Source organism: Triticum aestivum, chromosome 7D, assembly GCF_018294505.1.
Source record: "Triticum aestivum cultivar Chinese Spring chromosome 7D, IWGSC CS RefSeq v2.1, whole genome shotgun sequence".
In the NCBI taxonomy this organism is placed as follows: Eukaryota; Viridiplantae; Streptophyta; class Magnoliopsida; order Poales; family Poaceae; genus Triticum; species Triticum aestivum.
The window spans coordinates 73,009,438-73,023,957 of NC_057814.1; the positions used below are offsets into that span (position 1 = coordinate 73,009,438).

The 14,520-nt window shown below is 42.1% G+C and overlaps 1 protein-coding gene across 6 annotated transcripts; it reads right to left on the minus strand.

Annotated features, from left to right (window-relative positions):
* Window positions 1-1,952: 1,952 nt before the first annotated feature.
* LOC123164012 (ABC transporter C family member 10) lies at window positions 1,953-10,847 on the minus strand. 6 transcript variants are annotated; one of them, XM_044581432.1, is made up of 16 exons: window positions 10,647-10,847; window positions 10,021-10,140; window positions 9,581-9,935; window positions 9,216-9,507; window positions 8,915-8,984; window positions 7,443-8,833; window positions 6,920-7,240; window positions 6,759-6,845; window positions 6,027-6,626; window positions 5,755-5,919; window positions 5,296-5,584; window positions 4,377-4,591; window positions 3,979-4,284; window positions 3,302-3,365; window positions 2,375-2,614; window positions 1,953-2,263 (listed from the first exon to the last, which is right to left on the minus strand). In XM_044581432.1, exons 5-16 carry the CDS (start codon window positions 8,928-8,930, stop codon window positions 2,154-2,156), a joined length of 3,804 nt encoding a protein of 1,267 aa, XP_044437367.1. In that variant the 5' UTR covers window positions 8,931-8,984; window positions 9,216-9,507; window positions 9,581-9,935; window positions 10,021-10,140; window positions 10,647-10,847; the 3' UTR covers window positions 1,953-2,153. The 6 variants fall into 6 exon arrangements, with proteins under 6 accessions (XP_044437367.1, XP_044437365.1, XP_044437363.1 ...); XM_044581430.1 differs by lacking the exon at window positions 5,755-5,919 and having other exon boundaries at window positions 5,296-5,586; window positions 6,326-6,626; window positions 6,920-7,249; window positions 9,216-9,483; XM_044581428.1 differs by lacking the exon at window positions 5,755-5,919 and having other exon boundaries at window positions 5,296-5,586; window positions 6,326-6,626; window positions 6,920-7,249; window positions 9,307-9,507.
* Window positions 10,848-14,520: the final 3,673 nt, after the last annotated feature.

Below are 14,520 nucleotides of genomic sequence, written 5' to 3' on the forward strand. Positions count from 1 at the left end.
GCCATGAAAGGTTTGATCCCAACCTCTCCTTCCCCTCACACCATTGTATCCGGCCTCCACATCTCGGCCTTGTCACCGGTCGTGGCCATTTTTCACTACAACCGAGCATCGATGTAGCACGCCACTAATGATGAAACGGCCCGATCCTTGCTCACTTATCAGCGTAACCAGATCAAGATACGGCGCGCCACCAAGGGGGTGACGGCCCGTCCTTGCCCATTTAACACGGGTTCCGATATGGCACATCGCTAAGAGGGTTACGGTTACACCACAATGATGTTCTTTGAGGTTTCATCTCAATAAGAGTGGACGAGTTTTGATGTTGGCCCGCAGAGCCTATCACAACTCTCCTCCTTTACCCGGGCTTGGGACCGGCTACGTTGAGATAACATAGGCGGAGTTCCATCGACATCTTAAAAACCACTTACGAGTTATTTTGGTTGAGTAAATCTCTTTGCACTTTATTTACTGAGAGATTTGCTGATTAGTTTGACAACCTTCAACTTCGAATCAGAGTTTTAGTGCAAACTTAACTGAGATTCTACTTCTGGACGCCTGAGTGCTAAATTGAATCCTGGAACTGCTGAATATTCTGGCAAATGGTTTATACTACTTCTGCAAGGCTTGGTTGAAACAGCTGAGTGTTTCTTTGGAACAAAAGCTCCTGATGCATAACCTGAAGGTCTTTTTCCTGGCTTCTATTTCTTCTACCTGAATCTGATCATATATACTACTCCAGGTTAACCAAATTATCCCACCAAATGGTCATGTACATGGTTAATCCTAACCTTAAAATTAGTATTGTTCAGTTTTGCTCTCACATGTACTCCCTCCGTTTCTAAATGTAAGTCTTTGTAGAGATTTCACTATGAACCATATACAGATGTATATAGATGCATTTTAAGTTTAGATTCATTCATTTTGCTTCGTATGTAGTCCATCTAGTGGAATCTCTATAAAGACTTATATTTAGGAACGGAGGAAATACACTCTATTCAGGCATGCATGCAAGCAATTACTATGCAGAGCACCACCGCAACCAATCTAAACTTCCAGGAATAAGACCTTACTATACACCCGGAGGCCAGAGATGTGTATGAGAACTTGTTCCGACAATCTGAATATACTACCAAAGTGTATCCATTTCTCCAAAAAAACGAACTGCAATTACTTTCTTGCTGATCTCCAAACAGTAAGCTTCAGTTTCTTGCTGTTATTTGCACTTTATATTCAAATAAGTATCCAGACAAAGCATTCCTTCACAAGAATAACGGATCTGTTGTAAGCGAAGTATATTCTCTGTTCAGAGATGTGCATGCATGTGTTCAGCTAGCAACCACATAAATATACTACAGGTAGTCATCTTAGATGAGAAATTGATTTCTACTAGCTCTTTGTGCATGTATTTTACTGATCTTAGCAAATCACACTTGTAACAGTTAACTTCGGCTACTAAGTGAATGTTCTCTCACCAGTTTGTCAAACTGCAAGAAAGCATGCTTTGCTGACCGGTAGCTTAAATATGAAAAACTCACTTTACCACTCTCCCTGATTGAAAATTAAAGGACTAAACATGGTTTCAATTAATTCCCTGGTTGTTGCTCTGGAGCACTATGGTTCAGTTATTACTAGAGTTCGCACTTTATTGAGACAAGCATGCAAACAAGATATCGGCAGAGTGACACTATAGCTGTTCTAACTTTAGGATAGTTGTTCACTGTATTTTTCAAAGATGAACATTCAGCAAGTAGATCCATAAGGCCTTGTACAATGCAATGCGCTTACAGAAATACAACAGTTTTTCTTTAAGCACTTTTGCTTATTTGTAGAGGGTAGACGCTTAATTAGGCACCCCTCCTGTAGAGATAAGCACTGGTGCTTAACTCGATTTATTTTACTAAGCACTTTGCATTGTACAAGGCCTAAGAGTACGGTCAGCCTTGAAGGCCCTCCCATTTAGCCCTCTATATCTTAAGAAGGCGGCCGGCAGTCCACCGTGCACAGAGTTTCTGGTAGAAAAAGATAGCCAAAGAAATTTCAAGGCAATAACTGACAGATGGTATTTTCGTTCCTTGAGGTACCAAATAGAAGAATTCCCTTTCTAAAAGCTAATAGAGCTGCAGCAAGCAAACAAATGAAATTGACATTCTCTTCTAAAAGTTAGTGTTAGATGTGTATGACCGATACTCCTTGACCAGCTCACGAAAGAGAGATCCTTCAGTTTCCATGAGCTTTGTAGGTTTGTCAAACTCGACTACTTTCCCTGGAAGTGTTCATATATAGCGCATCAGTATATGGGAAAGATCCACAATCCGTTTGGAGTACTAAAAAACATCGTTATATTTCTTATAAGTTGCGGGTAAGAGAAACACACCGTCGCTCATTGCAAGTACCATATCGCAGTCCATAACTGTTGGTATACGGTGGGCCACCGTAACAACAGTGCAATATTTGAATTCTGTCCGGATCGTTTTCTGAAGAATAGCATCTGTTGCATTGTCTATAGAAGCTGTCGCTTCATCAAGAACTAAGATGCGGCATCTTCTCAACAGTGCGCGTCCCAGACAGAAGAGCTGCCTTTGGCCCATACTCCAGTTCGACCCGTCTTCCACAACTATTATGAACAGATCTTGATAAAGTACTATAAAGGAGATAGCTCGAACACCATGCTAGCAAAATGATAGAACTCAGCCCATAAGAAGGTCTAGGCGCAACTACGAGGTCTTCCTAAAGACACCAAGATTCAACAAATTGAACATGATTTTATCTTTGCTAAGAGTCTCATTCATGGTTGGAGATAAATCCATTGGCAGATTCGAAGTACTTGGGTCTCCGCCTCCTCTATTAGTGGAGCATGTATTTTCACACCTATTTGAACTTAGTTTCACATGTATTTTTACACCTAATTGAATTTCTGAAATGATTATCTGAGTTGCCTGTTTGTTCAATTTATTAGTTTTAGAAAAGGAACTCCAAAGCCAAAGTACAGATGAAAATTGACCCCTCTATTGTACTACCTCTGTTTTTATATATATAAGACGTTTTGGCAGTTCAATTTAAACTGTTAAAACGTCTTACATTTAGGAACAGAGGGTGTAACTGTTAAGAACATTGTAGCAGACCACACTTTGGTAGGTTGAGTGAACCTAGCCAAATGGTCACCGCCAGCTCTTGGCGGGTGTTCCCTATAATTTCTGCCATCTAGTATGGCTCTTTGAGTAACGCAGGTGCCGCCCCCCCCCCCCCCCCCCCCCCTCCTCTCAAATAACAAAAAAAGCATAGATGAAGTGAAGTTTCCTACCATGTGAATCCAATCCCTGTTCCTTCTCCTGGACAACTTCAAGAAGCTGACATTTTTGAAGAACCTGCAGTAATAACCAGTGAAAAAAGGGCGTGCTATAGCGTTCTGAGTAACGGCTCGCTAATAAATCAGTATACAATGTCTCGTTAATAGCATGCTACAGCGCGATATAGCATATTTTAAGGGACACGCTATTTTTTGCATTGATAATAACCAATGGAGTGACCACTTTAGTGACTCCTTTTGAAATGAGCACTGCCATTAAAAAAAGGGGGCCCTTAGCCTTAGGCCTTAGCTCAGTTGATGGTAGGTGTGGCTGTACACTCCTACCAGGCCATCGCGGGTATGTCAGAGTTCTCAAACCGAATTTGGGTGCCTATTTCTTCGATCAGTGAAAAGTTGTCTAGTTCCTCCTAGGCACTCTATTTGTTTCTCGGGAAAGGCAACTTGTAATTTGAGATTCCCCTAATTCAATTTATTCGCCCCATTTTTACAATGTGCTGAACTTTCTGAAATTGTTAGGTATATAAGAAAGCTGAATTGGCACATTACATAAGAAGGCTGCCTCATGATTAAACATTGCATTACGTTCTTTAGGTGTGATGCCTTCATCATAATCTTATCTGATCATTGGGTAAGACGAGAAAAGGCAACATTTATATCTGTGTACATCTTACCTCCCATATTTGCTGATCTGAGAATTGCCCAAGAGGATCTAGATTGTACCTTACTGTACCCTGAAAAAGTGTTGGATCTTGTGGAATGATACCCAAACGCGAACGCAGGTCATGTAAGCCTATTGTACTGATGTCCACAGAGTCTATAATTATTTTCCCTTCGGCAGGTTCAACAAGTCGAAACAATGCACCAATTAACGTTGTCTTGCCACTTCCCGTTCGACCAACTATACCAATCTTATCTCCACCTTCAAACTTGCAACTGATTCCATGTAGTACAAGGGGAGTATCTTCCCTATACCTGATCTGTCAGATCAAAATCGATCGCGTAAATTTGTTAGAAGTGTTACAGAATTTTACCCTGTAAGGTGTATATGTATGTATTCACATCTGATTACTTTCAAATTTCTAATCTCCACATTGCCATCTTGGGGCCAATCTGGTAATGGTCGATTTTCTTCAACAGCTTCTGCTGCTTCACTTTGTAAGTCCATGTACTGGTTCACACGTTCCACCGAGATTAATTGATTTGCAAGGTTGCATTGGCATTGAATAGAGAAAACAAATGAAATATTTAGGGAAAGACCATAGGACAATGCCATTCCCACAAAACCTGTGCACGTACAAAACTAAGGAATTAATTCTACTTTGCAACGTTAATTTTCATAAACTGGATAGCTGTATAGTACCAAATACTTATTCACTTGACTTTGGCACATGAGCATTTTCACTAAAACTGCATTTTCATAGAAGATACAAACTTATACATAAAATCATCAAAACAAGTGGTAGCTTGTGAAATCTACGGTGTTTAAAATTCACACCTTATTCTACCCGGCAGAATGCAACAAATATAGTTTTCTTGTGAAAATAAACATCAATACCTCAATCCATAAATACAAGGCATTCTATAAAACGTTCAGTCAAAATTTTATAACTTTGACTACTATTATAGAAAAGTATTTGGACTCAATAAGTCAAAATATTATCATTAGATTTTGCATCAACATTATTTTCATACTATAACTCTCTTCTAGTTTTCTACAAACATATACATAAGAATGTAACTTCAAATAAGTTCAGAAAAGCCATGTCTAAAACGTCATCTATTTAGGAGTGGGGGAGTATCAAGTAGGTTCTCATAACAAAAGTGTGTCAGAACTCAACTAGAACTCTAGAAGTCAATAAAAAGGTAGCAATGTCAATGCACGCAACATTTATGCAAATCAGATGCAAGCATCAATGGCCATAGAACGAGCTTGTTACTCAACTTTCTCCAAATATTTGAAGCAACATGGTGTCCATATAATTGCTTACCAGCGCTAAAAGTTCCTTGAGGAGAAATGGCCATGACAAAGGCAGAAAAAGAAAGAACTGTGGCGCTCATTATCTCCAGACGTTGAATCAGCCATTCAGTTGCTGCAAAATTGTAGAAATATGGACTGGCATTCTTGTCAATAAGATCCAAATTTTTAGCAAAGAAACGATCTTCATTCTCAAAGGCCCTTATTGTTGTAGCCCCTGAAATCGATTCACCTAAGTGATTTGCTAGAGCAGACTTGGTAGTACCATTGATCCGCATCAATTCCCTTGCCGAGGCTAGTACCTCTGCATGATCAAACGTAACAAGTTTCAGTTAATGGAAACTTTGAATGCAAAACTGTAGGCTCATTCACTCCCAGAGAAAAATTGCAGCAGATAACATCAGTTGGTGAATGAAATCAAATAATCATAGGCATGAGGCTTAGCATAAAGAAACAAAGTCATACAGATTACCTGTAACCAAATTCCCAAAACTATCATAGGCACGGATACAAACAGAGCTTGCCATGTAATAACAACCAATACCCCTAGATTGCTATATGCATTTAAGCTAGTAGAAAGGCTAAACACAAAGGCAAATGGAATATCAAGGTCAACAATACTCAAATCTGAAGAGACCTGCAGAAGAAGAACAAGGGACTGAGTTAATCTATCATGAGAAAATCCTGTGGGTGCAAAATGTGACTGAAATTTGTCGTGTTTTCCATTCGAGTAAGAATTCTTACCCGGCTAAGAACCCTTCCTAGAGGAGTAGAATCAAAAAAGGATATTGGTGCACGGAAAAATGAATTGAGCAACTGGGAAAATAAGGATCGTGATGTCTGGATCCCAAGAACAACGATTCCTAAAGATCTTGATAGTAAGAAGAGCATTGTGCAAACTCCAATAATAATGTACACATAAATTAACTTCAGTGTACTAACATCAGGATTTTGAACATTAGCAGCCATCCATGAATTCTGTGATATTTGCCCAGCTATGAAAACTATGTGAGAAATAGCACAAAAAGAGAAATACAGGAAACCTTTGTTCTGGCGCAGGTAAAGCATATAAGGCTTAACACCTGCATCCCCTGTTTCCCTTTCCTCTTTCCTGATCAGTTGATTTTCCTGCGATGGCTTCACAGACTCTGTATATCTGCTTCCATGAATACCAACTGTCTCCTTGATCGATACTTTCTTAGCTCTTTGAGAGTCTGAGTTGTTATTAAGATCCGAAACACCCACCGTATCTTTATGGGCATTTACAAGGTCTTTAAATTCTTCACAATCTGCCAATAGATCTTGATAAGGTGCAGACCGGATAACTTCTCCATCTGACATTAACTGCCAAAAATCACCACCAGTTTTAGTCTTTTAGATCTCATTAACAATTAAATAAAAGTAATTATAGATAAACATAATCATAGAGGCACAAATATCATCATATGTTGACATTTCCAAAGTGGAGAGAGGTACCAAAATGGAGTCAAATACAGGTAGAAAATCAACTTGATGGGTCACCAAAAGAACAGTCTTGTCTGATAGAGCACTCATGATATATTCCTGTTACAAAAAACTTTGTAAAAAAACGATAATCAAATAGTAATATGGTATGCATATGCTGATACGATCCTTACATTGAAGAGACTTGTGGCTGTATGGACATCAACGGCACTGAAAGGGTCATCAAGAAGATAGATGTCTGCATTTTGGTATAGTGCACGAGCAAGCTGGACCCGCTGCTTCTGACCACCACTAAGATTTACTCCTCTCTCCCCAATTTGAGTACAATCTCCATATGGCAACATCTCAAGGTCCTTGACCAACGAGCACCTCACGAGTGTGTTCTGGTATCTTTCCACGTCCATCGGTGATCCAAAGAGAATATTGTCTTGCACGGTTCTTGTTTGGATCCATGCATTCTGAGAAATATATGCTAATTTCCCACAGACTTGGATCTGAAATGTCTATGCAAAGATCAGGAATTTGATATAAAGATGTTTAAAAAATGAATTGATTAACGTACTTCTTGGTAAATAGTGTCAAGCATAATTTTTATAACAACAGTCCATGTTTCTTTTAAACGTCTCTAAATGTCTGAATTTATAATTTGGCAGTTAGTATTTCTTTAAAAGATTATGTTAGTAGAAAAGAACATACCGTGCCTTTGGTTTTTGGGATCTCTCCAAGTACAGCAGCCAAAAGCGTCGATTTTCCTGATCCCACCTCTCCACAAATTGCAATCTTTTCTCCAGCTTTCACTATCAGATTTATATTATTTAGAGCTGGTTTTGATGTATTCTCATCCCATGAGAAGCTACACGAATTCATCGCTATAGGTACAGGGCAATCAGTGCCAATGTTGTATTTTTTCCTAACGTGCCCGTTAAGCTCAGATGCATCAAGGAACTTTGATATTCGAGTGAAAGCAACCTTAGCTTGTATCACAACGCGGATAACATCTGGTATTGACCTAACTGGCTCTTGCACGAGACGCAGGGTTGCCACAAAAGTGAAGACATTGCTAGCATCAAGGGGGGTCTTCAAAAGATAGCATGTTAGAAAGGTCGCTGCAGAAACAAAATTAGGTGATGCCCAACACAGAAAACTATGGTATGCCCTCCTAAACTGGAATGCTGACAACCACTTGTACTCAACCTCTCTCAACCCCTCGATGACCTTCTTGAAGTGAGCTTCCCATGCATAAAGTTTCAAGATCTTCATATGAACAAATGACTCAGACATGGCCTTCAATCTCACATCCTGTGCTTCCATAAGTTTACTCTGAAATTTGTGTTGCCGTCTGGCCAATGGAACATTGCACAGTACAGCAATAATAATAACGACCAAAGATGAAACCATTGCAGCACCAACCGCATTGTATAGAATTGCCAGAGCAATGCAAAGCTGAACACTCGTTGTCCATGTCTGATGGAACCAGAATGGGAATTCCCCAATCCGATAGGCATCGACCGTCACATAGTTCAAAATTTCTCCAGAAGAGTGCTTCATTTTTGCTGCATTTGATAGCTTCTGCTGTTTCTTATAAATAGCTGCTGACAGGAATGACCTCACCTGCAGTCCTAATCTCCGAGTGCGGAAATTCCACTGTCTCTGTGACAGGGATTCACAGAATTTGCAGATGAACATTAACGCAGCTAGCACATAGCCTTCGTGTTTAAAGGTCCCTTTCCCAAGTGATACATTGATGAACGCCTTGAGGATTACTGGGCCAGCAGATAAGGTGAGAACCTTGAGCAAAGCAAAGAATCCTGAGACCAAGATTGCACGCCTGTGACAAGAAACAATAGTCCAGAAGAATGATGGTGTGGCGTGTGATAGCGACTCCTTGCCATTCATCTTCTCCATGACCATCGAGTACTGGTTGCATGCTCGATCTGTGGCACCTAAAAGTGGCATGTCTTTGTCCTCAAGGGGTTTCTTGTAGCCCATCTTCATTAGAGGATTCAACCACCAAAATGACATCTTGCTGAAAAACCCAGCTTTAGCAAAGGGAGTCACCTGAGTCTCAGAATCAGCAACCTCACCGTCTGAAAAAACCAGCTTCAGCAAAGGCAGCAGAAGTGATGCGGCTAGCTATGTAACATGAGGAAGTTGAGGAGAGGATTTACTTGTGAGGGAACCCATCTACGTGCACAATCTCTGTTGCTTCCAAATGGATCAGCTCCTGTTGCAGCCCTGCTGCCAATCATGAACAAGAAACTAGTTAGGACAAAGAACAGATACTCTTTCTTTATGAAGGAGCAGACAAAGAACAGATACTATAAATACTGGCACTGGAGCAACATCAGAGTCCAAATCCCATGAAACTATCCAGAAATTTGAATGTTTGCTCAGAACACAAAGATCACAGTGCCGCATGAGAATCATCATGGAAACCCAAAGCTGAACACGTCGGTCATCATCAAGTACCTTGTTAAGCCAGAGGAGAAGACGCTGCAAGAACTGTTTTCCTTGGCTAGAAAGGATCGACAGGGAAAGCTACAGAGATGCCATTGCTGACCTCTCTAGGCTGCTGCTAGCTGGTGAGTCCGTCCAAGCTTAGGCTGCAGGGTCTGGCGCCGCAAGCTCTTTTATTACTACGAGTACGGCGCTGTTAACGTGCCATATGTTTTGGAATCTCCTGTCGTATGCTGAGAACGTAGCCTGAGTCAAATCTTCTGTACCGGATTCCGGTGGCCTACCATTTAAATACACGCCGCACCTGTCACCATATGAATAGTTATATGTAAGCTTACCGAATTTACTTGTCTTCTAGCAGTGACGCAAAAGCTCACCAGTAGACTTGTTAAATGTGGGTGGAATCCCTCCAGTGCCACATTTTGTAGATCAAATGGCTCTTTGCCCTCTCCCATTCATAGAAACAGAGCAACATCCAGGTCCACTCCTACATGCCTTGGCAGGCAACCATCAGATCCATCAAAACAGAACCAGCTAAAGCAACATCCTACAGCTGAAGGGAGACACAGCAGGCAGAGATAACCCTGAGCACAACGACGCCGCGTCTCGCCTCCGTGATCATCAGCGACCCCAGCCCCCGCAGGAGTGTGGTTCTTCGTTCCTTCGCCGCCGCCTTTGCTGTGGAACTTCCACCATCTTTGCGTCCATAAGGAGCAGGCACTTGTCCAGGATCTGCAAGCTCTGTTTCGTCAGGGGAAAATTTGGACTCGAAAGAATAATATATATCATGGTATGGAACAGTAGAGTGGGTAGTTACCGCTCTTGCATCACATAACACAATCGAACACAGATCACATAATTGCATCACCAGACACAAGAATTTGTGACTGTCAAAAGGGCATGTGGTGCCGGTGTCATGCACAGACTTATAGCTCAGCTGAAAGCAACAAATTGGACTTGAGTAGAAGAATAATCAATCTTTGAATAATACAGGGAAAGAATAAAAAAAAGGTAAATATAGACCCAGCAGTAATATATTTTTAGGCAGTCTAAACATTAAGCGTTGAGCTGCAATTTTAAGTTCGAACTGACATACGATGGAACATGCTGATAAAATTGGGCATGAGAACAGACCATACTAATATCCTTCCCGTCACGGACTAATTAAGTGGAAACCAACGGAGGCTACTTCTTTTGACTTTCTCGGCACAAACGCAGCCTTAATTAGACACAGGAATGCTCACCTCGGCATCTGACCACTTTCAATCAAGGTACTGAACACTTCCTTCCTATCTGTTACTATCTAATCTAGTAAATGAAATTGGACACAGGTAAATGAATAAACAGCAGCAACGAAAGAAAGGAGAGAACATTTCAAACTTTGTTCTTATTTCCTGTAGTGTTGTTATTACTTAAACGTAGTTGATTTACTAACCCCCTTACCTCGTGATCCTCCTCCTCTCACGGTGGCCGCCTCCTCCCCATTGCTCACCGACCGGAAACTGCCCCTGCCCCTAAACTCCTCGCGGGGTGGTGCGACCTGAATCCATCCAGTGCGAAGTCGGAAGGTGGGGGGTTGGGGGCGTGGTGGGGGCGAGGGGGAGCGGCTGCATTTTATGGAAGGCCTGGGTACGGCGGCGGAGGGAGTTGCGCTCCGGCCGGCAGGGGAGAAAGAAAGGGGTAAAGGGCTCGGACGTGTGTGTACACAGTCGCGGACGTTGGCCCAAAGTGATTCCGGCCCAGGCCTGTCAAATGCCGGCCCGGAGGCTGAAAGAAGGCGGAAATAGACTAGTGCGTGTACCTGCACACACATTTGTAAAAAATATATATATATATATATAATAATAATAATCTGCACACACAAAGCAAATGCTTGCATCCAACAAAGACAAGGGGTGACGGTCGTCACTTCCCTTGTTTTTCTCAGTTGCAAGTATCAAATCTGATAATGATAGGTATAATAACAAAAGTGAAATAAAAGTAAACTAAAACCACAAATAATTATACAATCACTTGATAATAATTGAGAATGGACTGTGATTCATAGGTTCATTAGAGGCATCTTTTTTATAAATAGCATCGGTGGGTAAATAAATTATTTTTGGGCAATAAAAAGAATAGCACATAGTTATGATGATCATCCAAGGCATAATTAATATATATATATATATAGGCATTGTGCCCGTGAAAAGTAGACCGTTAAACTTATTCACGTCTACTACTATTACTCCACCCCAGTACCGCTATTCAGCACATATCTCAAAGTATTAAGTTCATACAAACAGAGTAACACATTAAACAAGATAATATAATGTAGATAGAATAAGATCAATTAATATGAGACCAAACCCCCTCATTTTACCACAAATAGCAACAATACAATACGTGCCTTATCACCCCTCTTGTCACATTGCAAGGTCACCGCAAGATTGAACCTACTACCAAGCACCTCTCCCATTGAATATAAATCAATCTACTTGACCAAAGAAGACAGATAGATCAGATAGAAATACATGGATATTAAATTACACAATCACCGCATGACTCTTGCCTCTCTTCTCCAGCTTCCAGGACGTAAGTACCTTCCAATTTCAAAAAAAAATCCAAAAGCATCACATATGGGCTAGAGTAATAACTTAGTACCACCACTAGTAGAAAACAGGGCTTTGGTCCAGGCCTGGCCAGCCCATTAGTCCCGGTTCAGTCATGAACCGGGACCCCATGGGGGCATACGCCCCGGTTCGTGAGCTCAGGGGGCCGGCCGGGCCTCATGGGCATTGGTCCCGGTTCGTCTGGACCCTTTGGCCCCGGTTCCAGACACGAACCGGGACCAATGGGCCTCGCTCCTGGCCCACATCCATTGGTCCCGAATCGTGGCTGGAACCGAGACAAAAGGGGGGCCTTTAGTCCCGGTTCCAGCCACGAACCGGGACCATGAGGTGGCTATATTGTTGGGGAACGTAGTATTTCAAAAAAAAATCCTACGATCATGCAAGATCTATCTAGGAGAAGCATAGCAACAAGCGGGGAGAGTGTGTCCACGTACCCTCGTAGAACGAAAGAGGAAGCATTTAGTAACGCGGTTGTAGTCGAATGTCTTCGCGATCCAACCGATCCAAGCACCGAACATACGGCACCTCCGCGTTCAGCACACGTTCAGCTCGATGACGTCCCTCGAGCTCTTGATCCAGTTGAGGCCGAGGGAGAGTTTCGTCAGCACGACGGCGTGGTGACGGTGATGATGAAGTTAGCGGCGCGGGGCTTCGCCTAATTAAGCACTGCGACGATATGACCGAGGTGTGTAACTGTGGAGGGGGGCACCGCCCATGGCTAGGAACAATTGATGTGTGTTCTAGGGGTGCCCTCCCCACGTATATAAAGGAGGGAGAGGGAGGGAGGCAGCCTAGGGCGCGCCCAAGTAGGAGAAATCCTACTTGGGCCCCTAGTCCAATTCGGCTCCCCCACCTTACCATATTTGGACAAGGGGGAAAGGAAGGAGGGGGAAGGGGAAGGAAGTAGGAGTCCTACTTCATACTTTCCTTTTCCTCCTCTCCTTTCCCTTTCTCCCCACGTGGCTGGCCCTATAGGGGGCGCACCAGCCCCTTGTGGGCTGGTGTGTTCCCTTACTTGGCCCATTAAGCCCATATCTTTGCCGGGGTTTGCCCGGAACCCCGTCCAGTGACCCGGTATCACCCGGAACACTTCCGATGTCAAAATACCATCGTCCTATATATGAATCTTTACCTCTCGACCATTTCGAGACTCCTCGTCATGTCCGTGATCTCATCCGGGACTCCGAACAAACTTCGGTCATCAAATCACATAACTCATAATACAAATCATCATCGAACGTTAAGCGTGCGTACCCGACGGGTTCGAGAACTATGTAGACATGACCGAGACACATCTCCCGTCAACAACCAATAGCGGAACCTGGATGCTCATATTGGCTCCTACATATTCTACGAATATCTTTATCGGTCAAACCGCATAACAACATACGTTGTTCCCTTTGTCATCGGTGTGTAACTTGCCCGAGATTCGATCGTCGGTATCATCATACCTAGTTCAATCTTGTTACCGGCAAGTCTCTTTACTCGTTCCGTAATGCATCATCCCATGACTAACTCATTAGTCACATTGCTTGCAAGGCTTATAGTAATGTGCATTACCGAGAGGGCCTAGAGATACCTCTCCGATACACGGAGTGACAAATCCTAATCTCGATCTATGCCAACCCAACAAACACCTTCAGAGACATATGTAGAGCATCTTTATAATCACCCAGTTACGTTGTGACGTTTGATAGCACACAAGGTGTTCCTCCGGTATTCGGGAGTTGCATAATCTCATAGTCAGAGGAACATGTATAAGTCATCATGAAAGCAATAGCAATAAAACTAAACGACCATTATGCTAAACTAACAAATGGGTCTTGTCCATCACATCATTCTTTAATGATGTGATCCCGTTCATCAAATCACAACACATGTCTATGGTCAGGAAACATAACCATCTTTGATTAACGAGCTAGTCAAGTAGAGGCATACTAGGGACACTCTGTTTTGTCTATGTATTCACACATGTACTAAGTTTCCGGTTAATACAATTCTAGCATGAATAATAAACATTTAACATGATATAAGGAAATATAAATAACAACTTTATTATTGCCTCTAGGGCATATTTCCTTCAGTCTCCCACTTGCACTAGAGTCAATAATCTAGTTCATATCGCCATGTGATTTAACACCAATAGTTCACATCACCATGTGATTAGTTCACATCGCCATGTGACTAATACCCAAAGGGTTTTACTAGAGTCAATAATCTAGTTCACATTGCTATGTGATTAACACCCAAAGTGTACTAAGGTGTGATCATGTTTTGCTTGTGAGAGAAGCTTAGTCAATGGGTCTGTCACATTCAGAGCCGTATGTATTTTGCAAATTTTTCTATGTCTACAATGCTCTGCATGGAGCTACTCTAGCTAATTGCTCGCACTTTCAATATGCATCCAGATTGAGACTCAGAGTCATCCAGATCGGTGTAAAAGCTTGCATCGGCGTAACTCTTTACGACGAACTCTTTATCACCTCCATAACCGAGAAATATTTCCTTAGTCCTCTAAGGATAATTTTGACTGCTGTCCAGTGATCTACTCCTTGATCACTATTGTACCCTCTTGCCAAACTCATGGTGAGGTACACAATAGGTCTGGTATACAGCATAGAATACTTTATAGAACCTATGACTGAGGCATAGGGAATGACTTTTCATTCTCTTTCTATTTTCTGTCGTGGTCGGGTTTTGAGTCT